The sequence below is a fragment of the Toxorhynchites rutilus genome, chromosome 2, assembly GCF_029784135.1.
Source record: "Toxorhynchites rutilus septentrionalis strain SRP chromosome 2, ASM2978413v1, whole genome shotgun sequence".
Classification (NCBI taxonomy): Eukaryota; Metazoa; Arthropoda; class Insecta; order Diptera; family Culicidae; genus Toxorhynchites; species Toxorhynchites rutilus.
Window position 1 is genome coordinate 340,127,309 of NC_073745.1, and position 24,265 is coordinate 340,151,573.

At 39.1% G+C, this 24,265-nt stretch overlaps 1 protein-coding gene across 9 annotated transcripts in view; it reads right to left on the reverse strand.

The window, feature by feature from the left end:
- Positions 1-8,338: 8,338 nt before the first annotated feature.
- LOC129771963 (uncharacterized) overlaps positions 8,339-24,265 on the reverse strand; it is a 238,277-nt gene continuing 222,350 nt past the window's right edge. For 7 of the 9 annotated variants that reach the window (XM_055776133.1, XM_055776132.1, XM_055776130.1 and 4 more), the window contains 3 exons: positions 20,309-20,485; positions 20,197-20,237; positions 8,339-10,254 (listed from right to left, as the gene is read on the reverse strand). In XM_055776133.1, coding sequence (XP_055632108.1) covers positions 9,282-10,254; positions 20,197-20,237; positions 20,309-20,485 — 1,191 coding nt within the window. In that variant the 3' untranslated portion in view covers positions 8,339-9,281. The other 2 variants (XM_055776137.1, XM_055776136.1) reach the window with 2 other exon arrangements.

The following is a 24,265-nucleotide window of genomic DNA, read 5'->3' on the forward strand; positions in this document are numbered from 1 at the left end:
TTTTTTTGCGTTGAGGGAAACTGAAAAAAAAAATAATGCATGAGTTTTTTTTTGTGAAACGCTAAAACGAGGTTAATTCTTTTTTCTGTTGATGATGGTGATTCTCCTGTTGAGTGGGGACCTGGAAAAGTAAGAATTCAATTTAGTTTCCTAATTCTTTCAATTTTGTTCTTATGTCTTTTAACGTTTTTTGGGATATTTATAGTTTTTCCAGTACTCTCTACACATTTTGTCGTCGTGAAACGTGGATCTAGTTTTTTCCTCGTGGTTTTCTTAATATGAATGTTCTGACCTTCGTTCACTGTTGGTGGTTCTTCTTTGGAGTCATTGTGTTTTGTCATTTTCTTTGAGGTTTTCTGGAGATTTTTCGTTACGTTCTTGAATAACCTTTGTGAGTGCTCAGCAATCATAGAAGGATCTGTAATATTTTGTTGATTGAAAATAACCTCGTTTGGGGTAAACGATGTGGCTTGATGTGAGGTGTTGTTATATAAAGAAGTTACAATTTGAATGATCTCTGGGGATTGAAGATCTTTAAATTTATGCTTGTTGGTATTAAATATTTCAATTATTGTACTGTGAGTTTTTTCTATTTGTCCATTTGATTCTGAGGATGATGCAAATTCTATATTTGTTCCAAAGTTGGTTAAAAAGTCTCTTAGTTGAATGCTAGTGAATGCGGCTTCGTGGTCGCAGATTATTCTTTTCGGAGGGCTAAATGTTCTAAAGTATTGTGATAAGGCGTTTCTAATGTCGAATAAATTACGTGAGTTTATTTGTATCAGTTGCAGATGTTTTGAGAAAGTGCAAATTAATGATAGGTAGTAGCGTTTGTCAATGCCGAAAATGTCCATATGTACTCTTTGGAATGGAGCGTTTTCAATTGGACGTGGTGATATTTTTATGTTATACGGTTTCCTTTCATATTTGTGTTGTGCACAAATTGGGCAGGAATAGACGAGACGACGAATTTTCTTCAGCATTCCAGGAAAAAAATAAGAACGCTTTATCTGGCTTTCGACTTCGGAAATGCCTCGATGGGCTCGCTCGTGTTCTATTTTTACGATTTCGTCTTGTCTTCGTTCTGAGAGTATATCTTCGACCATGTTTTGCGTAATTACGAAATGACAATCCGAGTTGGAAAAATGTTCTTTGTATACTTCTTGGATTGTTTGAAATAGACATTCGGGAGCAAGGATAGCGCTTTGCTTCCCATTGGAACATTCTTTTAAAAAGTTAGTTATGTTTTCGTGATTATACTCAGTTGAGCATATAGTGGTTCTTTTGTAATTAGGAAATGTGTTTTCTGTTAAAATTGAATTGAAGCTAGACGTTCTGAATATTATTTGATTTCTGTAGTTGTTTATAGGTCTTTCAGTGAAATGCATATAGTGATCATCCGATGTTTGAGCTGAATGTACTGTATCAGCATGGGATGAAGGGGTGTTTTTTTCTAATGATATTGCGTCTAAAGTGTTTTTGTTTTCTACTTCGTTAATGTTGATTTCTACTGAGTGCGTCAGCGACGACGTTTGTTTTTCCAAAATGATATCTATCAGTTATTCTTTTTCTAATTCCGATAAATGTTCAGTCCGAATAAGTTTTGAAATTGTAGCCTTGTCTAATGTTGTTTTAGAGTCCATTGGTATTGGTGACAATGTCTCAAAATTATTCACGTTCAGCAACACTTTTCTAATGTTTTCTGTATTTGGTGGTTCACGATTTTCGGTTCGGACTAGAAAAGTAGTTCTAAAATTTTGAGCTTGATAAAGTCCAGGCTCAACAATAATTTCTTCTGTGAGTTTTGTTGATTTTCCTACGAACCAATCTCCATTTTTATCGCATGGTACAGTGGTTAGGTGGTTAAATTGTTCCAACTCGTTGGTAATATAATGTTTGGAAAATTTAATAATTTTGCCATTTATTTCTAATGTGCCGAATTTGTAATTAATTTTCCCATTGTATTTCGATAATGTTTTTGAGCCTATTAGTCCGTCAAAAAATGAGTGAAATTCAAGCTCATAAAATAAAAGGAGAGGCATTCCGTCTAATATTTGTGCTTTTACTTTGGAAGAAATAATACTATTATTTTTCACGCACTCTACTATGAGGGGTTTAATTTTGATTGAATTTTGCAGAATTCCGGGTCTTATTAAATTTGTATTTGCTCCCGAATCAATGAGAAATTTAAGATTTTTGTTCTCATGTTGTATTTTGAGATATGGTAAATAGTTGTGATCTATTTGTCCGGATCTGTCGCGGGGATTTCTAAAAAAATTTACATCGATGTTGTTAACGATGTCATCATCGTCTTCGCTATCCAGTAGCTCATGATTGTTAACTCTTTTATTTAAAGTTAATTTAGATCTAACTGAACCGATTTCCATTGGTTCAACTGTTGTTTCGGGTGCATCTGGTTTACGTCGCCTAAAGTCTTGTTTTGGTATGTTGTTAAATCTTGAATGTCCTTGATGTGAATGGCTGTTTTCTTGTCCCGATGAACGAGAAAATCCAGGTTCATTCTTTGGCTTAAAAAATGCAGTTTGTGCGGGTTGAGCTAAAGGCATATGAGTCAGATTTCTATTAGACTCATTCGACGTGAATTTGCATATGAACGCATATGCGTTTTCAATAGTTTTGGGTTCTGCTGCCTGTACATAGCCAAAATATGGTTTCTGTAGTCCACTGACGTACGCTGCTAGGCTGTATTCGTCGATGAAGTCATTTATTGCTTCCCAGTGGGCATTATACTTTGGATTTTGCTTCGCCAACGATTTTATACTACACACTAGTTGCTTCGTTCTTTGGTAATGTTTGTTCACATTACCGTCCATTTTGTTGTGCCATAACTGGCAATTATAAGTGGATAAATCCTGTTTGTCACCGAGCGCTGTTAATAATATGCTCTTAATTTCATTGAATGTGGTAGGGTTTCCGTTTGTGCAAAGAACGTCTTTGGCATGCCCTTCTATTTTGTTCGATACTGCTGTAAGGTAAATTTGAAAAATATCCGGAGAAACTAAGTTTTCGAATATTCTTAATGTTTTTTCTGCTGTTTCTAACCAGCTTGCTAATTGCTTTTTATTGCCATTAAAGGATGGCAACATTTTTATTGGATCAGGGATCCGGAAGGGGTCACCTTGGGTAATTTCTCTCCGAATTGAGTCGTCGGGACGATTTACAGGCGCAGTGTTTATGGTATTCTCAGTTCCGTTTCCCAATTGAGAATCATATACTGCTTGTCTAGCCGTGATATTCTCAATTGCTTGCATCATACGTGCAAGTTGTTGAGTAATACCATGTAGTGGGTTAATCTCATTTGATTGAGGCTCCGTCATGTTGAGAGTCTCTACGTTTAAGTTTAAATTTTCCACAGGAATATGCGAATATTCCTCCGACTCCGTACTCGTGTCGGATTCGTCGGAACTGGTATCGTTCTTTTTACTTTTAAGAAACGATCCTCTTGTTTGCTTCAAAACGTCTTTAAATTTGGGCATTAATTATCCCTTTTAGCACAAAGTTTCAAATTGAAATTGAAGAAAACCGTCTATCTTGTAGTGCGGTAATCTTACAGAGAGCTCGTGTCTATCTTGTAGTGCACTTATCTCACAGTGATGGATTTATTTGTAGTGGCGCGAAATTCTCTCTCTTAGAACGGATTTTCAGCGCACTAACAACTAATCATTAATCACTGGCTGGGTTTCTAATTTGATATCACTTATTTCACTTATAGTAAAAGAGAGACAAAAAAAAAGAACTCACCCTTTTTTTTTACAATCGTGTCCTATGGTTCGCGGTGAACGATGCCGGTTTTCCGGATGCCTGCGAGCGGGGGGGTCCTCAACTCTGAACGGCGGATTTAATCCTTCGGCCGTAGATGCTTGCGCGGAACCACTTTTGATACGCTTTTTTTAACGTATTACTTCCACTATTTAACACTCGCACGGTCACTTCACACGATTCCGGACGGCTGCGCCAATTATACAGTCATTCGCGGACTGGGATTTCTTTTACACAGACAAGACCGTCGTTTCCAAATGCTCGTATAATACTAGTTTATTTCCATTCCTTTTACATTGGTGCACCCTGACTCAGAAGGCACAGCAGGGGAGATAACAGCTTGTGCTGGTTTTGCTTATCTCAGAATGTGTAGGCTAAGAGAGATAATAATGTTTACGAAGGAAACATTCTATGTAAAAGGCAATAAAAGTTTATATCTATCTATGCTATGTTTCTACTGTAATCTATCTTATCCTACAAGCCATGTGGTATAACTATATATCATTCAGTAACGACGCGTTGTTGTTTTGCTCTCCGAAAGTATCCGTGGTTGTTCAGTTTGCTCTCTGGTGTTTCCCTTTTGTTCTTTTTCCGGTGTTCCGTGTATCTCTGTTGGTACCTCCATAGGTCAACAGGTTATGGGCCCAGATGCCGGAAGCTAATAAAGAAGTGCTTGTGCAGTTTTTGCTGAGAGCTGGTTTGCCGGAAAGTGCGGTGTTTTGCCTTCCGAGAAAAGTTTTTAGTGCGGAGAAAAGCGAGAGAACAAAATGGCGGACAGCACGCGTGTGTCGTTTGCAAAGTTGAGCAGCGGCAATTATGTTGCCTGGAAATTCCGTATGAAGGCGCTTCTTGAGCGTGAGGAATTGTGGGATGTGATTGAAACAGCGAAACCGGAGGAAGAGTATAATCATTATCAGCAGTGGAAGAAAAATGATGTGAAGGCTCGTGCGACAATTTCGTTGTTTATTGATGACAGTCAGTTGCGTTTCGTAAAGAAAGCCGAAACCGCGTGTGAAATGTGGAATAACCTAAAAGTCTATCATGAAAAAGCGACGATTGGCACCCAGGCAATGCTCCTGCAACAGTTGTGTTCGATTAATCTCGGTGAGGGTGGAGATGTTGAAAAGCACCTCGAAGAAATCGAAAATTTGTACGATCGGCTTGATAGTACCGGTGTTGAGATCAGTGAGCAGTTGCGGGTGATAATGATGCTGCGTAGTTTGCCTCCGTCTTTCGCGAGTTTTGTGACGTCGTTGGAAAATCGGCCTGGAGGCGATTTGACGATGGATTTAGTAGTGGCTCGATTGCGCGATGAGTGTAATAAGCGGGCAGTTTCGAAGAAGAAAGAGTCCATAAAGTGGATGCCAACGTGAACAGAGACAGAGGAAGTTGTTTTTTCTGTAAACAACCTGGCCATTACAAGAGGAATTGCCGCAAGTTTGCTGTATGGAAGAACGGGAACAGTTCAGGTGAACCGAGTAACGAATCGGGTTCGGGACAGCAGCAGAAGGCTAAAAAGATGCAGGCGGAAAATTTACAACAGCAGGGAAAACCAGTGGTAGCAGATAACGTTTTCTGTGGTGCCGAGTGTTTTGTTGCGGGTAGTGCTATTCCGGGAGCATGGACAGTCGACAGTGGGTGTACTTGTCATATGACAAATGATCGCGAGTTTTTCCTTGAGTATAAGAGCAATGTTGTTGTTGATGTTACTTTGGCCGACGGTACGAATACGAAGTCATGCGGTATTGGTAGTGGAAACGTTATCGGTGTGAATGCTAATGGTCAGCGCGTTGTTATTACGTTGGAGCGTGTACTCTATGTCCCCACCTTGGAGGGAGGACTGGTTTCGGTGCGGAAGTTATCCGAAAAAGGATTCACGGTAGTGTTCAACATGAAGGGTTGTGAAATAAAGGACTGCAACGAGAAAGTTATCGCATTTGGTGAGATGGTTGGCTGCCAGTATAAGCTGAAAATTAGTGAGCAGTGTAAAGCTGTGAGAGATTGCCATACGGATCGGTGTCAACACACATGGCACCGTCGATTCGGTCATCGTGATGTGAATGTGATGAACGTTATCACTTCAAAAGGATTGGCCAACGGATTCGAGATTAAAGACTGCGGAGAGCGTATAGTCTGTGAGTTCTGTATCAAAGGTAAATTAGTGCGAAAACCTTTTCCTCCGTTAGTTGAGCGCAGATCGAAACAGCCATTGGACCTGGTGCACACAGATTTGTGCGGACCAATGGAAAATGCGACGCCGAGTGGGAATAAATATTTTATTACCCTCATTGACGACTACAGTCGGTTCTGTGCGGTATTTCTCCTTACATCGAAGACTGAGGCAGAGCACAAGATTCGGGAATACGTTCGGTGGACCGAGAACGTGTTTGGGCGAAAACCTAAAGTGATTAGGTCTGATGGAGGAGGCGAATATATCGGTGAGTCTCTAAAGCAATTTTACAGGACCGAGGGCATTGTTTCGCAGTATTCTACGCCGTATACACCACAGCAGAACGGCATAGCGGAGCGAAAGAATCGCGCATTGCAGGGAATGGCCAACTGCATGTTGTTGGATGCAGGGCTGCCCAAACGTTATTGGGGTGAGGCCGTGGTTACGGCAAATGTAATTCAGAATCGATTGCCATCAAGGGTGGTGGATAAAACACCTTACGAGCTGTGGACCGGAAGAGTGCCGGATTTGGCTGAATTAAAAGTGTTCGGGTGTGAAGCCTATGTACACGTACCCGACCAACGACGAAAGAAATTCGACCCGAAAGCGAAGAAGTTAGTATTTGTGGGCTACGCGAGCCAGCACAAAGGCTATCGCTTCCTTGATCTCGCAACGAATTGCATCACAATAAGCCGTGATGCGCGCTTTCTGGAACTAGGAAATGGTTCAGCTGGAGGAGGAAAAAGTGGTTTCTGCAGAGAATCCCGTGGAACAGGGCGGTGATAGTGCGAGTGATTCTGAAGAGAAACAAAAAGTTTTTATTGAACATCGTGAAAATCATGAACAAGACGAGTCTGAATATGACGATGCTAGTGAAATGAATGAAAGTGATCCCCTGGGCCTCGAACCAGAGTTACTAGAAGAACAAACAGTGCTGAATCGAGGGAGCCGGCGTACCCGGAGTGTACTGCCTGAACAATTCAAGGACTATGTAGTGGGGCAAGTGACTGTAGATAAAGAGCCCGAAGATTATAGAGAAGCAATGCTAGTGACAGATCGAAAGCATGCCATTAACGCGGAGATAGCGACACATGCAGTGAATCAAATGAAGGAGTTAGTATCGTTACCTCCCTGAAAAGAAGTAATCAGAGTGAAAAATGTATTCAAGATGAAGCGGAAGAAAGCATTCAAAATCGTTTTTACCGATGTCTGCGTTTCGGTTACCCGAAAGGCGATGTCAGGTGTGCTAATGGCGATGGCTTGTTGTTGAAGCATATGTGCTGGAAAAGGGCGTTACACAAGGCGAAATTTAATCTGAACTTCAAGGCTGAACCGGAACCGTGTCTCTACCTACTTCATGGAAGGAGGAAGGTATCTCGCTTGAAAAAAAAAAGTGTTATACTAGGAAATGGCCGCCGACGCTTTTAGTATATCGATCAGTCCGGCTCAAATTGAATTAGATATAGATAGTAGTACTCGGTACTCATCCAGGAGGAGTATTGGGAATGGATGAGCACCTTAATGATGCACCCTTGGCTGAAGAGAGAAGAAACATTTTATAAACTGGCTACACTGTAATCACTTCTGTTCATTCCACAATATATATCATTCAGTAAAGACGCGTTGTTGTTTTGCTCTCCGAAAGTATCCGTGGTTGTTCAGTTTGCTCTCTGGTGTTTCCCTTTTGTTCGTTTCCCGGTGTTCCGTGTATCTCTGTTGGTACCTCCATAGGTCAACACTAAGTTCGTTGGTTTCAGTTCACGATGGGTAGACAATAAACCGTCCATTGATGGGGTAACCTCTTTTTTGCATCGGAAATCATGTTTTCGTTCCGCTTCATATGGACGTAAAAATAAGATTGCGTACGTGGGTGTAAAATTAGTGTCAGGGGGAAATGGAACTGTGGATTGAAGTCAGTGGAATGAAGAGGCAGATTTGTATTCATTAGTCGAGTCAGTTAAAATAACCACTAACTGGACTAGTTCATCAGACATCCTCGATAGTCAACGCTAGTCATTTAATTTTCTAGTCAAGTCACTTTTTGTTGTGGGCGACTACCGGAGCAGTTCTAGTCGAAGCGAAGCTACTGAGAGTAGAGTCGGTCTTCATTTTTCACCTTCGAAGATTTCTGGCCCTGGTTAGAAGTGTGTTGTGAATAAAAGATGAAAATGAAATAATACAGCGTGTCCTAATTTTGTACTTTTATGTTAACATTATGTCTTGGATATCGCTTTCTATATTTTTATCATACTTTTTAAGCTTTCCTAGAATTATAGGCAGGAATACTTGCCATCGGCCTTAGCTGCTTCCAGTCAAACGGCTCTAAACAGAATACTTCAGATGTACTTTGAGGGATTAATTTGTGATACAAATGACAACGCAAACAGCTTCTTATGTGTAGTTCAAATACAGATATATTTCCCCATTTATTTCACAATACTCAACATATCAGTTTAGTGCCGAACGACCGCGTCTTCCGATTGATTCGATTGGATCAAAACGTTGTTCTTGAATGTCTCGATTAGTTCACGTTACAATTGCCACTCTGATTACCGCCTGTCGCATCGAATCGATTATGTAATTGGAATTAAGTAAAACGGTACATACTGCTGCGGTTTGAATATTTTTGCCCTTTTTGCGTCCGTTTCCGGGTTTCCTTACCACAAGTTGGGTTTTGAATACTTATTGTTGATACTGTAGCACAGAAATAATTTATTATTTGCTTCGATCTCAGCTCGATAGGAATTATTGATATTGATTTAAACTTATTTATCGTAATCATAATAATAATAGCAATAATTTTCGCTATTCGTAACAGGCGCTTGCCCGATTCATAAAGGTTTCCTAGTAAAACTTAGCATTCGTTTTTTGGGGGAGAGTGGTAAAATGATAGAACGAGTGATTAAACGATTGCACGATATTTCCAAAAAGGGAGTAGTAATAACGTAACGATGAACATTTTTACTTAGTAGCGTCTTTTCAGCACCGTCCGTAAAATTCTCTACGAATAGAAGCAATTGTTTGGAAACAAGTTACCTTCACTTATGCTGCCTCTGCGTGTTTAGGGTAAAATGGACTGTAGGTCTATATATTTGTTATTTTCCAAAAAAGCAGAAAACTTTTGGTTTTGAGTATATAGTTTAAGCCTGTCGATTTCAAATTCAAGGGTATAATTTCATTGTCACTTTTGTTTCTATGCTATGTTTTCAAATGTGGATGTGTTTTGAATGAGTAACTGTTTCAAGCGCAAGTTTTAGATTATTGGATCACATTCATTTATAGGGCTTTTTCTGCTTTATTTAAATATATAAATAAGTATTCTCTTACTAAACTAGATAACTAAATTACTATCCTTACAATTACTATCATTATATCCAGTCAATCCGTTTGCTAGTCTAAGACTATTGATCTTATTGTTTATATCGTCCTTTCCCGCTTCGGCGATCTGCTCTCGATCATCATCGTTAACCTGTGCACCGTTGCTGCGGTTGCTCTTCTGATTGTTGTTGGAATCTCCTTCCGCTTCCATGTTGGTAACAACGTTGTCTGGGACAGTTGTTCGAGGCGGCGGCGATGGGACACGTTCACTGAGCGGCGTTACCGGAGCCGATCGAGATTTGTGCGAAATGGGCGTCGGATCCGGGAAAGTGTTGCACCCGAAGGAAGATGGTGGCTTGATTGCCGATATCTTAGGCTTTGGAAGGACAGCGAGATCTTTGCCGGGGAAAGTAGCTCCGTTCCCACCACCGTTTGTAGACATTCGGATAGAGGATTTGAGCAATTTTATCCCGTTAGCGGGCGCTGGACTGGTTGGTGAAGCGGGACCATTGATGCCCTTCTGATTTAGCTTACCACTGGGGATCGGCACGTTTCCGATGTGGGTGGTGCGAACGGATTTCATGGGTGAACCGTTGGTGTTGGTGTTGATGCTGTTGGTATTGCTAGTGTTAGTGGCCGGGTTGTTGTTGCTAAGGTTACCATGGGATCCCAGGGAAGATCGTTTTTGGCTTATAGCTACTAGTGCCGCGTTTGGGGATCCACCTGCTGCAGTGCTATTATGGGTCGAGTGCTTTATGGATGAGAGCTGCGCGTAAACGGACGAAATTTGTGTTTTTGGCTTCAGATTTAGCGACGTTCGGCTGCTGTTGATGAGTGCCGACGATGATGGTGATGATGGGGTTGTTGTGCTGTTGTTTCCTTTTGCAATGTGATGGGGATGGTTACTATGGTTGTTGGCGATTGCAGGAGATCGGAGGCCATTGCGTAGAACTGGCGCATGTGAGGGGGAAGCTGGTTCACTTCGACTGTGGAAGGGAAGATTGTCGTTAGTTGGTCAGAACAGAACATTGAGAATATAGTTTTTCTTCTCATTGACAGACCAGCAAACATTGAATCGTATAACTAGCGTATTTACAGTATCCTAAACCCCATATTTTTGCTGGTGTATTATGCTTCTAACTATCATATACATGCAAAAGCGTTGGCGATATTCATACATGACAAACGACTATTCTGATACAAATGTACGATTTATTACATAGAACAAAAAACCAATTGTCGGAAAATATTCGTGAGGTTATAATTATCTTTATAACCTCACGAACCACCATCTGTGTACACGATTACATTTATGATTGTAGAAACACAAATTATTCAATTTACTTTAAGTAGAAGGGGGATATAAATGTTTAAAATGAGTGGTGATGATGGTCAAGAAAATGTTCACACGGCTGTCTGAAATATAACTCTAGAGCAGTTAAAACTCGTACATATGATACGAACGAGATGCAATCGGATATATCATTCCTGGTTGTCGATTGTGTGTTAGTGGAAATATCATATCAAATCCATATAGAAATGGTAAAGTATGATTCAGTACCGTGTGTTTTGCGTAATCAAATAATATAAAATAAAAATATCCTTTAAATTTAAAAAAATTTCAAGCTGCTCTCAGGCCTGCTAATCTGGTAGAGATTGATTTGCCTTCCTTAATAATCAATTTAACGATCACCACCAGACGTCGACACTGCACATACGTCATCGCGGATCTAGATGTGTCAAACTCCTACTATGATGTAATATGTTTTCAATTATTATTCAATACGATTTACTGACGAGCGATTTTTCACAGCACATAATACGGGTTTTCCCAGTACTACATTGATTCAAATTATACATGAAAATTGGTATGTAGGGGTTTTTGGGGCCGGGGAAGGTTTTCGTGATATTTTGAGACCCCTCCCCCCTCTCTAAGAAGGGGGCTGCCATACAAATGAAACACAAATTTTTGCATTACCCGAGAATTAATCAAGCAAATTAAACCAAATTAGGCATATGGAAACTTTAGGGTGCAATGAATGTTTCTATGGTGGTTAGATACCCCTCCCCCCTCTCTTAGGGGTGGCTGCCATACAAATAAAACACAAATTTCTGCATTACTCGAGAATTAATCAAGTAAATGTGCGGGACGAAGTTTGCCGGGTTAGTTTCGGTCTAGTTTCGAATACTACCATAAAAGTGTCGAAATTATTCGAATTTTCATGTTTTTTAACGATTTTCCTCAAAGAGAAATTATGATCATGGTTTGTCCATCTATGATCATGATGTGTCCCAAAAAATGAGCATGGTTTGTCCGGTTTTAGAAATCACCGTTTTTTGAATGAAAAACTTCGAATTTCTAAATAGGAGTTGCGTTTCTCATTGCTTACTTAGTTTACTGTCATCATATTGATCATTCAAAATTTAGGCTTTCTTCAGAATATTGCCTTTTCTTGGAAATTTTAAAAGTATTACCCTCAACACACTCAACACAGAGAAACTTTATTTGTGCTATGCGCGAAGGACACCATAAACAAACTGCAGCGCGCCAAGCGGACAAAACAACATTAGTGAATCGGACAACTCATGATCAGAATTGAGGCCTCGAAATGCGTTAATTACGTAATTTGGCTATGTAAATCTGATACAAATGGTGTGCAAGCATGATGTTTACAATATTTGTAAGTGTTATAATTCAGAAAATGTCTGAATACGTGCCAAATAATCATCTGGTGATTGACTAAAAGTTAGCTCGAATGAGTGACGCATTGACACCAAGAGAAGGTGGGTTTTATAATCCTTTAAAACATGTGAATCCGTAAAAATATACTATAAAACTACTGTAAATCACGAAAAAGACAATTTTATTTATATGTTTTAAAACATTCGAATACCTGATTTGACACAGGTGCGCTTAATTAGAGCATTCAAAAAAGTGGACAAACCATGATCATATTTTCGACATTCACCGACATTCTCTAAAATCGTATAAAATGCGATGAATAAGTTTTTATTTAAAGCGTTTTTCAATAAGAGCGCTGCAAAAGTTTAAAAAAAAAAACAAAAACGGTTTTGGATGGCTACCACGGGCACGTTTGCAGAAGTCCAGACGCTGAATCCAATTTTCGACGGGTTTCAAGCATAAATCGGCCGATACTGCTACGATTTCACGTTCGATATTCGTACGAAGTTCATCAATCGTCGGTGACTTGTTGGCATAGACCATAGACTTGACGTAATCCCACAGGAAATAGTCTAACGACGTCAAATCGCACGACCGAGGCGGTCAATTGACTGAGCCATTTCGTGAGATAACACGCTCGCTAAACTTGATTTTCAATAAATCGATTGTTAAAGCTGTGTGGCGCCGTCCTGTTGGAACCACATATTGTCCACGTCTATATCATCCAACTGATTTGGGTCTTCCTCAACTGATGCGCTAGCGGCAGCAATATTCTGAAGACTATGGGCACTTCTTTGTCTCACAGGCACGGTAACATTTTGTACTGTGCCTGTGGATTAAAATTTTTCCAATAGACGCTCAATTGTTAAGTTGGCAGGACGATTATGACGACCATAAATTGGACGGTAGCGCTCTTAAAGTTGAGACCATTGACTCCGAATTACGGAGTCAATTTTAATAATCTCGACTCTTTGTTCGATCGTATATCTTTCTATTATGAAATGGCAAACCTCACTGAAGAGAAATGTCAAGAGAGCGGGCAAAAATATGGCGTCGTTTGCTGTCCCTATCGGCCTACTTTTGTAACGTCTAAACTCTTCAAATAATTCATTAGTAACAAGTTCCGGGCACCTTCTCTCGACTCATGTCCAGTCACTGTTCGTTAGACGCGCTACTCTTTCGTTTTAATCTTGCCGATGGCAATATCTGTGCTTGTGGCCAAGGTTACCACGACATCGAACACGTTGTTTGGTAGTGCGAGGAATACCTTGTTGCCAGATCGAATTTAGAAAACTTTCTTCGGGCTAGAGGAAGGCAGCCCAATGTGCCGGTGAGAGATGTGTTGGCTCGGTTAGACCTTGATTACATGTCCCAAATATATGTCTTCCTAAAAGCTATCGATCTTCGTGTGTGATTGTCCTTATATCTTTATATTCTCCTTTTCCTTTTCCTTCGCGAGAAATCAAATCCCTTCTTACTAACAATAGAATAAGGTGAAATGTAAATACATATTAGATATAAGATTAAGAAGGCTTAAGAATTGAGTATTATGAATGTGAGTGCGAACGTGAGTGTGAACATTGTCAACATATCCTTATATCCCATCCTTTTCCTGAAACAAAATGTCACCCTTCTAAACTCGAGCAAACCGCGAGTAATCGGTTCTCTACTTCATTAACATTAGAATTAATAAAAAATGTTTATATATAAAGGGTGTGTCACATCAAATTGCATCACGGAAAAAACGCTGTAGAAATTTAATTTTTAGGAATTATATCTTCAGCTTTGGTTTTATAATCAGATAAGAGTGTGTAGATCACGTTGGCCATGCTTCACTGTCAATTTTTCGTAAATTTGGAAAAATGTCGTCGAACGAAAAAGAGCGTCGTGAATTAATCTTGTACACTCATTTCGAGAATCCGGAGTTGTCACATCGGGACATCGGTAAGATGCTGGGAATCGTCCAATCCACGGTCAGCAGAGTACTAAAACGATACTTCGAGGACCTAACCATCGACCGGAAGGTGAAGAACGGCAAAAATGGATGCTCCGTCAGTGAAAAAGATCACAAGCGCGTAGTTAAGCAGTTTAGACGTGATCCGAGAAGTTCGGTGCGGGATGTCGCCAATAAGCTGAATTAGTCAAGTTCATTCGTCCAGCGGACCAAGCAGCGGGAGGGCCTGCGTACATACAAGGTTCAGAAGGCTCCTAACCGCGACGAAAGGCAAAACATGGTGGGGAAGACGCGAGCCCGGAAGCTGTGCACCGAAATGCTGACGAAGCCGCATTGCCTGGTAATGGACGACGAAACCTACGTCAAAGTGGACTTTCGTCAGCTGCCGGGCCTGTTGTACTTCTCCGCAGAGGACAAATTCAGCGTTCCGGAGGAGATTCGCAAGCAGAAACTATCCAAGTTTGCCAAAAAGTACATGGTGTGGCAAGCGATCTGCTCTTGCGGAAAGCGGAGCGCCCCCTTCGTGATGACCGGCACGGTAAACGGGCAGGTTTACCTTAAGGAGTGCCTACAGAAGCGCATACTACCACTATTGAAGCAGCACGAGGGCCCGACCATCTTCTGGCCGGATCTCGCTTCGTGCCACTATTCAAAGGACGTGTTGAAGTGGTACGAAGCCAACGGGGTCACCTTCGTGCCAAAGGAAATGAACCCGCCCAACGCGCCGGAGCTTCGCCCAATAGAGAAATATTGGGCGATTATGAAGCAGGCCCTCCGGAAGAACCCAAAAGTTGTCAAATCGGAGGCGGACTTCAAGAGAAAATGAATTTCTGTTCAAAAAAAACTACAACCTGACGTTGTACAGAACCTTATGGACGGGGTAAAGAGGAAGGTGCGAGCATACGGGCTTGGGCTCGAAGTATGATTAAAAAGAAAATGCCAAAAGTTGTTTAATAGTTTTCATTTTACTGTCTAAAATTTTCAAAAGGATCGGTCTACTGGGCGAATTTCTACAGCGTTTTTCCCGTGATGCAATTTGATGTGACACACCCTTTATATTTGTAACTATACAGATAGGAGTTTGGCTCCTTTGAACTTATGTAATTGAGCCTGTAAAAAAACGATTTAATAAAAAAAACAAAAAAAAAGTTCCGGGGACCCTGAAAAGGTTGCGTGGTTTTGCAGAATCATTTCGAGAAGCAACGATTCTTTCTTGCCTTTGCGAGAACAATACATTGATTGGTCATATGTCGCAATTTGTTTCTTTATATCAATGCACGCATTGCACTGAGTATTTAACGAGGGGCATCTTCCGTGCCTCGCCATTCAACCAGCATCAAACACGCGTCTAACAGATGCACACAGTTGCAGCAATAAAAATGAAACATCACGAGAATGACCGTTTATGATGAATCGTCTCGACTCTCGTCAAAAACCGCAAAAACAAAACCAAGGCGCCTCTATATATACCTTTATACATTTATACAAGCGCCTTGGTAGAATAGAAGGTGGAAGATTTACGGGTTTTGGTTGTGTTGAACTTTGATTGCATTAGGCGGCGGTGACACTGGATGCAGAAAAGTGGTCGTACGAATTGTATGCAATAGTGAAGCTAAACAACCACATTGAGTTGTATTGGTGTGGTTACATTGCTTCCCCCTTGCTTCGTTCGTATTCGTCAGCTTCTATCGAACAAAATTGTTTGTTTCTATTCGTACAATAAAATTTTCGTGCGTACTCCTATCCAAAGTAACCTTAGCCTTAGTAGCCAGGAAGATAGGAAGTTCACATACCAGGCATACCAGTCAGTTACTCAAATGGTACAAAATTGAATGCGTCAACGAATAACGTTGAAAGAGGATATACAGAAACTAATTACATATTTCCAAATCATATTTTTCGCATTATGAAAAAGAACAGAACATATCACGAACTAAAATGTTTAATTTTTTTCTTTGATTTCAGAAATAGTATTCTAATGTCTACTATGTTTGGATTCTAGAGCAACTTGGAAGTTTGCCTTTGTCAGCTATTGTAATTATTTTTCCACAATTAGGGTGCTGAAAACATCAGTCGTCTAAAACTAAGACGCAAGCGCAAGCAAAACTTGCAACCTATTTCCCATACACTGTCAAATGTTTATCCGTCAAATGAACAAAAGATTGTGTGACTCTGACTTTGATCGTTTACGTTTTTGGTCGACGTAACGAGAAGTCAAATTGAATTTAAATTAAGAAAAATACTGAAATTTTAGTTTCTGTTAGAATGTTAGGCCCTTATGATTTTGAACGCTAGCATTGATTTAGGATAAAAATAGTTCGTTCATTTCATCTGCTTATTTTTACTTTTAAAAACAACACTGTTCCCATGTAGTGTTTTTTTTTACGACGCAACTGGTCTTGTTTAGCAATGTGGGCCTTATCCAATGGCCTGCGGATCGGTGCGGCGTGTGTAGCACGACAATATTGGAGCAACTACGTCATTTATTGACGATTATAACTCACCACAATAGTGGAACAACAAAATGTTTGATCATAAAAACAATAACATCAGAACCGATATGTTGGAGCAGTGAGCGTTCGCATACTGCTGTGTAGTGGCTGAAACAAAATTTAAAAAAATACACAAGTATCATATTCATTGTTGTTTACCATTGACTTGTAGCATGCATCATGTTGAATAGATGGAATGCCGCCTTAAGAATTTTCCACAGAGAAGATGCAACACATACATTCTAGCGACAGCTTACTTACTATGCAAGCGTGGAGTTGACTTCGCAAATATTCTCTTTTCGCTTCGTTGTTTCTATTCTAGCGGCTGCATAAGTTGCCCGTTATTGACAGCTCTGTTCGGGAAGGCACACAAATGGACAGAACAAATGTATGAGGAAATGGGAATGCTTCCAATTTTCATCAATTTAAACCATATACAGACTATGGGATTATAATATATAGCATATGAAACAAATCTTATAAAATTTCCGATTCGATTGGTATGCAAATCGTTAAAATCCGTTCGCAGCAAAAATAGTTATTCACGTTAACTTTATTTTATAAAAACGTGACCTGTTTTCTGATTTGGCACCCTTAATGTAAGACGTAGTCCTACGTCAACACATCGTAAAATTGAACTTAATGACATCATATACGTAAATCAGACAGATGCAGTTCGAGAGTCACATAAACGAATAATTTGAATCAATATAGTACTGCGAAAAATAGTTTTACATGTTGTGAAATATCATCCAACAGTAAATTACATTAGATCGCAGTTTTGGACATATTAAATAACATTATGAATTTATGACATCAATCCATCTAATCCAGTTCTAAGTATTGAGTGCTCAATAAGACAATATGCTGAACTATACGTTGTAAAAAAGCTTCTTTAGACCAAATTGAAGCTTTTGTAAACCATCAATGTTTACCTGGGTAATATGCCAGAGAAATGATTTGAAAACGTTTATTCAACTGCAAAGCAGCTTTTGTTTTGATTATTTTTGTTGACTGCTTGGCATTACATTTTTAAGTGTTCTATCGGAGCAAATGGAGGATGGAGGATTATCGATGCAAAGATCGTATGTTTGAATCTTGGCCATTTCAAAAGTTCAACAGAAACTGAACAAGTTTTATCTACTCTTAGAAAAATCCTCGGTCGAAAACTACCAAATACATTTGGTAATGCAAAATTAGTAGAATGCACAAATTTTTTGTATATATCGTCAACAAACCCGCATCCCTACCAGTGATTAGTATATTTTACTCGATAACATTAGTAAGCTTGGATATTGTCATATCTGAAAAGTGGTGAGAAAAGCGCGTATTAACCATTTTCATTGTTCCCATGAGGCAATACGGAGGTGTAATAAGGATATAATTCTGATACGTGCATTTTCGGCGAGAAAATGTAGCCGATATTGGGCTTCCGAATTATGGTTCTGCTTGACATATGTGTTTATTAGTACAGTCGAAGATGACTAGAGATTGGTAGTATTTACCAAAAAAAAATTATATTTACTAATTATTCCTCTCAGTGTAGTAGCTGTAAAAAACTCTAACAAGCGTCTGTCAAGGTGCTAAACAACTAATTCTATCTATAGAGACTTGGTAGAAGAGAATAATGCATTCTGACAAAGATCTTCTTCGATATTGCTGTCTAAGTAGAGCTAATCAAATCAGAACATGGTCGGATAGACGTTTCCACCACAGCTTGAAGTTGAATAAATGTTTTCTGATTGACTTTAAACTGTATTTAACGAACAATATTGGCTATATCTCAATAATTTCTCCTAATTTGCTTGAACAAGGCTTGTATAGAGGATTTGATGACAATTAGTTCAGGCATTATAAAGCATAAAGCCGAATAAAATCATCATAAAAACGTCACACTGACGGGAAATAGTTAGTTGGGAAGATTGTTGATGTTTATTTCAAGACAGATCTACGGTACAAGTTGCGGTCGTTTGGTCACTAAGTCGGTTAGGAAAGCGGTTTATGAAAACAGTAGGAATGAAAGCGTCTACCTAAAGAACAAAAAAGAGAGGTTAAGGTCACAAATGTTCGAAATTCGGCATTCTCTCTACGAGTTCAGTGGTATTCAACTGCCACTACTGCTAGCTTTTTTGTTTGAAAATGCATCATGTGTATACGAAGTTGTATGAAATGCAAAAACACGATTTTCTATATCATTGATGGATTAAGTCGTATATCGGCATAACGATCATCCTGGTATCGTGATATATACATGTTACATAGCATTTCCGGGTCACATCGCATATCGGTGTGAAAAGCATCGCATATCGTTATATAAGACTTTATATGCGCATAAAATATGGCATATACGTATATCGTCTCTACTTTTGCGTGTATATGCCAGTTATATGCATCATTTATCATCCAAATGTGTCTTGGATGTATGTATTTCGCCTCCAATTATGACTATTCATGCAGTTTAATGTTTGCTGGGTGTATATCGTCTCCACTCTTGTATGTATATGCTAGTTAGGCGCATCATATACCACTCAATATATGGGGTGAATGATGCTGTATATTCGTTAGTTATACGATTTAAAGTTTGCTGGGACGGAGAATTGATTTTTGTTATTGACATTACGATAAGATGTTGTGACCACATGAAGAGGATATGGCATAATTACCTCGTTCAACTAGCAAGGGACAGCATGAAAGTACAGGTATAGTCAATATACAAATTCATTTTTTCACACAATAGAAATTAGTTTGTATTTTCATAAACATTTCCACAAAATAACAAACAACATTCTCTTCAACAAGTAGGGATAAACAACACCCCTTACGAGTTCGCAAGGTGGTTTTGGTAATTGATTGACTCTAGGGGGAACCATCCTTTCTGGCACCATTCCAGCGAACCCTTGTCCGGCTTGTCACTATCGCAGCCGTTCCGGACAAGCGTCCACCCGATTGTGCAGCAGGTGAAGGATGCAGATGATGTTAATAGCACACAGCAGAAAGAATGATAATAAGACATCGCAAAGAAATACCTGTCCGAGCTGAAGTCTACGGAAGCGGTGGGTTTCCGATTTTCGCCATCATTTGGAGGGAAGCCAAACGTTATCGGTAAATCGGTGGTGGGGTTTTAAGTGGACGATGCGTTTAGTAATCAATGAATAATACAATTAGCACATGATCCGAGCGGCATGTTTAGTGGGAGTTACAATGGTGTTAGTTATATTAATATTTTGGGTACAAAAACGAACAAAAAAATGTGAATTGTAACAGTTAGGAATCGATATCTGTTTGGGGATTAGGTCTATCGCCAGTCTTTATGAACAACCGATAGAAACACAGACATGAGTAACGGAGTTGACGACATTTGAAGCGGATCGCGTTCACCGCAATTTCCCGATAATAATTTATGTAAATGAAGGTGGGAGTCACCGAGTCCCAATCGATGCGGTTAATTCTAGGGGTTAGCAATCGATCGAAGAACATGGGCACAAGGGACAGAGCGCGGCAAATGGAACAATATAATCGATGGCTAATGGATCCTAATCCGTGGATAAATCGATTAGCAAGAAGACACTCGAATTCTGTGAAATTTCTAATTGGGAAGAAGTCAGCCACAAACAGAGATCGATGGGGAAGGTAGCTTATGAATGCTCTGCGTTGAAAATGAGAAGAAAAGAAAGTAAAAACAATCCGAAACTATGAGTACCGGTTGGCAAAAGCATTAGGGGCAAATAACCGGAGAAAACTTATCCGAATGAAAAAAGAAAGAAAATACGATAAATGGTTTGCAAATGATTATAATTACCTCGCTAATCCTTCCTGTCCACCGAATGACATTGGCCTTAACTGTGGGATAGCAGGAGAAATAATATCCTCATATGTTCGATAGGTGCAATAGGCAAAGTGAAGCTACTTACCCTCTCAGTCTGTGTAGCTGTGCTGATTGTATCAATAGTCTTATCACCGGAAGCTCCTCCTGCGGTACCGTCGGATACGAGCGACAATCCTGCCTGGAGCTTCTCCCGCTCGATTTCGTACTTCTCGATCAGGTTCTGCTGCTGCCGGATGGTGCGATCTTTGGCGGTTAGTTCGCCCTAGATTTTGGAAATAAACAGGGTGATTCATAAATGTTGTCTTCGTTTTAAGGCCTGCGGTTGAACTATTTTACAATTGGGATATTTGCGAATGTTTTTTTATTCAAAGAAAGCAGTGACAAAGCGCTATAAGAATTGATCTAACAGAAAGGACCGGCATGACAGGCATGGATTCGAATGTCGGAGAGAAGAAGTTGATGGATTGCTCTTACGAAAGTTATGTGCATTTTTGCGGTGCTCGTTATAATTTCAATATACAATAGAAGACAAAATTGAGAAAAGAAAAAGTTTTTGCGTGCAAATTGCTATGAATATCAAATTGATTGTCCATTAGTTGATCCTCGTAGTTGTTTGTTGCAAAGATACGGTTGAGTATCTGGATATCATGCGTCCTCGTATATTCGCACGGAAGATTTTCAAGAGATTTTATTTTTATATACCTTTTTTACGTAGAACTACGTCTTTCATTAAGGGTGCCAAATCAGAAAACAGGTCACGTTTTTATGAAATAAAGTTAACGTTAATAACTATTTTTACCGCGAACGGATTTTGGCGATTAACATACCAAACGAATCGGATTTGTTTTATATGCTATATATTACAATTCCATAGTCTGTATATGGTTTAAATTAATGAAAATTGGAAGCATTCCTATTTCCTCATATATTTGTTCTGTCCATTTGTGTCCTATTCCGAACGGAGCTGTCAATAACGAGCAACGAAGGGGAAACCGTATGATGTAAAGTATCCGTGTACAAAGGAAATGAAGAAGAACGAAGGGAAATATTTGCCCAGAGTATAAACAGTGGATCTCGCTGAGCAAACTTTCATTCTTTGCGAGGAAATCAACTGAACAACATCGTTGCTGGGCGAGCTGGACGGCGAGGGATCGAATGCCTTTCTCAAGGCAATGGGGGTAGAGGAGTAATATTATGGATAAAGTAAAGTTTTCCAAGCGCCTTTTTGAAGGTTACAGACGAATGAACTGAAGATGTTGAAAGTATCAAGCAAGGAAGGAAGGCAAACTTTCAGTATCGTTCTGTATTCAAAGCAATGGATATCGCTTTTTCTTCCTTGTTCTGCGTTATCACATGTCTTCGTTTCGGATTGAGCTGTGGACGCGACAAAATTACTCACTCGCTGATGTCTCTGGCATTACAATCATTGCATTAAACTGACGCCATTGAATTAAAGTTCTGAGCTACACAATTGTGTGGTAAATCATCAAGCTTGGCTATCGTCATCTCACCAAGAATATAAATTTTCTGGAATTTTGTCAGTGATTTGGTTTCGCATGACGGTAGGAAAACTCTCTCCACAAAGGATGACAGCTAAGCTAATCTAGACTGGCAATACAAACGCAAAGGGCTTCTGTTGAGAAGACCGCAAAACGGAGATAAGTGTGTTTATATTGAGTTGCTTAAAGCCATCGATATATGGATATTCGTACGCGCACGCGCGTGTTTCATAACCCGTACGTAAAAATAGTACATCTTCGCTACGCTGAAACCCCATTTGTATCTGCTCCCTTGTGCATTGGCTCTGTAAAGATGTAACAATTTTAAAGGCTATGATTGGTGATTGTTTGATGTTGCAAATTATGCAGTTGTAATGATAAATATAAACAAGGAGGGTAGATAGCAGGAGAGAAATATTTACGCTAGGGTATTGGTAATGAATCTCTGCTGAGGCAATTATTCAGCCTTTTTCCAATCAGTTAACATTGTTTGTTTTCTGTCATCTGTCATCTGTCATTGAGCTGACGCTATGGCGAAGCAGGTGTTAAGGTTGTGCACCAAAAAAATATTTGGGGAATACCAAGTTATTCAATAAGTTATATTAGGTTAATAATTTATTTGGGCTCGCGTGCCAGTCGCAAAACTGCTTTCAACTAAGATTGCATTTGCGCTAATCTTGTTCATAATGAAGCAGTGCTACTCTTTTCGAGGTTGTTGAGATTAACAGATAGAGTTTATTTCGTCTATTTAGTCACCAAGGAAGTAAATGTCATTCTGAAATGTTGTATGTGATTTGGTTTCACTTGCCAGTAGAAAAACTTTCTCCACAAAGGATGACAGCTGCGCTTATCTCGAGCAAGTATTGTTCTGCGAGCACAAGAATGAATCATCAAACAATTATCGTCAAATGATTCTACAATGAAATAACAATTCAGGGCGACCAAACTGGTAGAATGGTTATTTCAAAATTTTCGTAGCATTATGAAATAATATCCGCACTTATAAACAAGCGACTTGAATTAAACTACAGCGTAGTTCTACCTCAACAATGCGGTCGTGTCTTGAATACAACCTCCTATAATTTTTTTTCTCAAAAAAAACGTGTTAATTCATAATATAGAATACATGTTGGATACTTAAAAGTAAATTTAAATTATTTATTTTTATTTTGAAAATATTTTGATTCCATTTGAAATCCACATAAATTTTCGCCTTCCAATGAAAGCACACGAAGCTCAATGCCGTCAATGCGAATATGCTCTTCACAATCAGAATCAGAATTCAAATTCAATTTCAATAAAAGAAAAGCTAGATTAATCACCCTTGCAACGTTTCATTTCCATAGCTTTCATTGTTAGAAAACAACACAGAACTTGAATGTTCAGGTGTAGTTGTATTGGTAAACTCGATCGCGTAAGCGAATAATAAAACGTCAAATATTATCTACCCCATATGCACATTTCGTATTCTCCGCTATCGAATCCATAACCCATAGCACCATTTGTACGTAAACTGTATCGAATTATCCTCGATACTTCGTTTTTCGCTAGAGGCTCTATTCAGATCGGTAGCAGAATAAAAACGGGATTGGGAGAGGGAGAACATAGTGCTCTGGCGAGCGAGCGGGAACATTCTCCAGCCACTGCAAAATCACAACTACGTGGATTTCCGAGCGGTCACCTGTTTATATACAGACTTGGGTAATTTCAATAGACTGTTTCAAAAAAAAAAAATAAAATAAAATAAAATAAATTAAGCTATTGAAACAAGTTATGGGGTTAATAAGTAACAAGCATACATTCTGTCAAATATGCACCGGGAATTGTAATTTTATATTTTCACGCTGAACATTTCTATTTTTTTTTATTGGTACTACAGTCAGTGAATTTAATGTCAATTTTGAGCGATCTGTCATTTAGTTTCCTTACATCATCTTTAAGAACAAGTTTTTTTTGCTCGTCGATTTTTAATGTTGTGATAATTCTATTGGTCAAAAATATTGTGTAAAATTTATATATATATATATATATATATATATATATATATATATATATATATATATATATATATATATAGAATTTATTTTCAATTTTCACTTTCGGTTTTCAATCTGGAAAATATCTTTTTTACGCCCGGCTTGAAATGGGCTGCACATTGATGCGGCTTTTGACACAAAAAAAGTTCCACGAAAATTGAATGATCGGTCGGAACAAGTCAGTAATAAGTTCAAACACATCACAATAAGTTCTGAATTCACTCAGCAAAATAAAAATATAAATGTATTATCTTTGTTTTTTTTTACATCAGACATACGTTTAGAAAGTTTTTGTGGTCTTGAAAAGGGACGATGGTTTGCGCGGTTTTTTTTAGAAGTAGCCGAAGATGGCTGATTCAAGATTCAATCTGGTCACACTAGCTCGTTAGAACAATACACTAGCGTGTCATATGTTAAGATTTTTGTCTTTATTGCCACTCACTATTCATCTCATCTAGACACACACTGCAGCTACAAGAGATCCTACATTTGTTCCACCCCCATTAT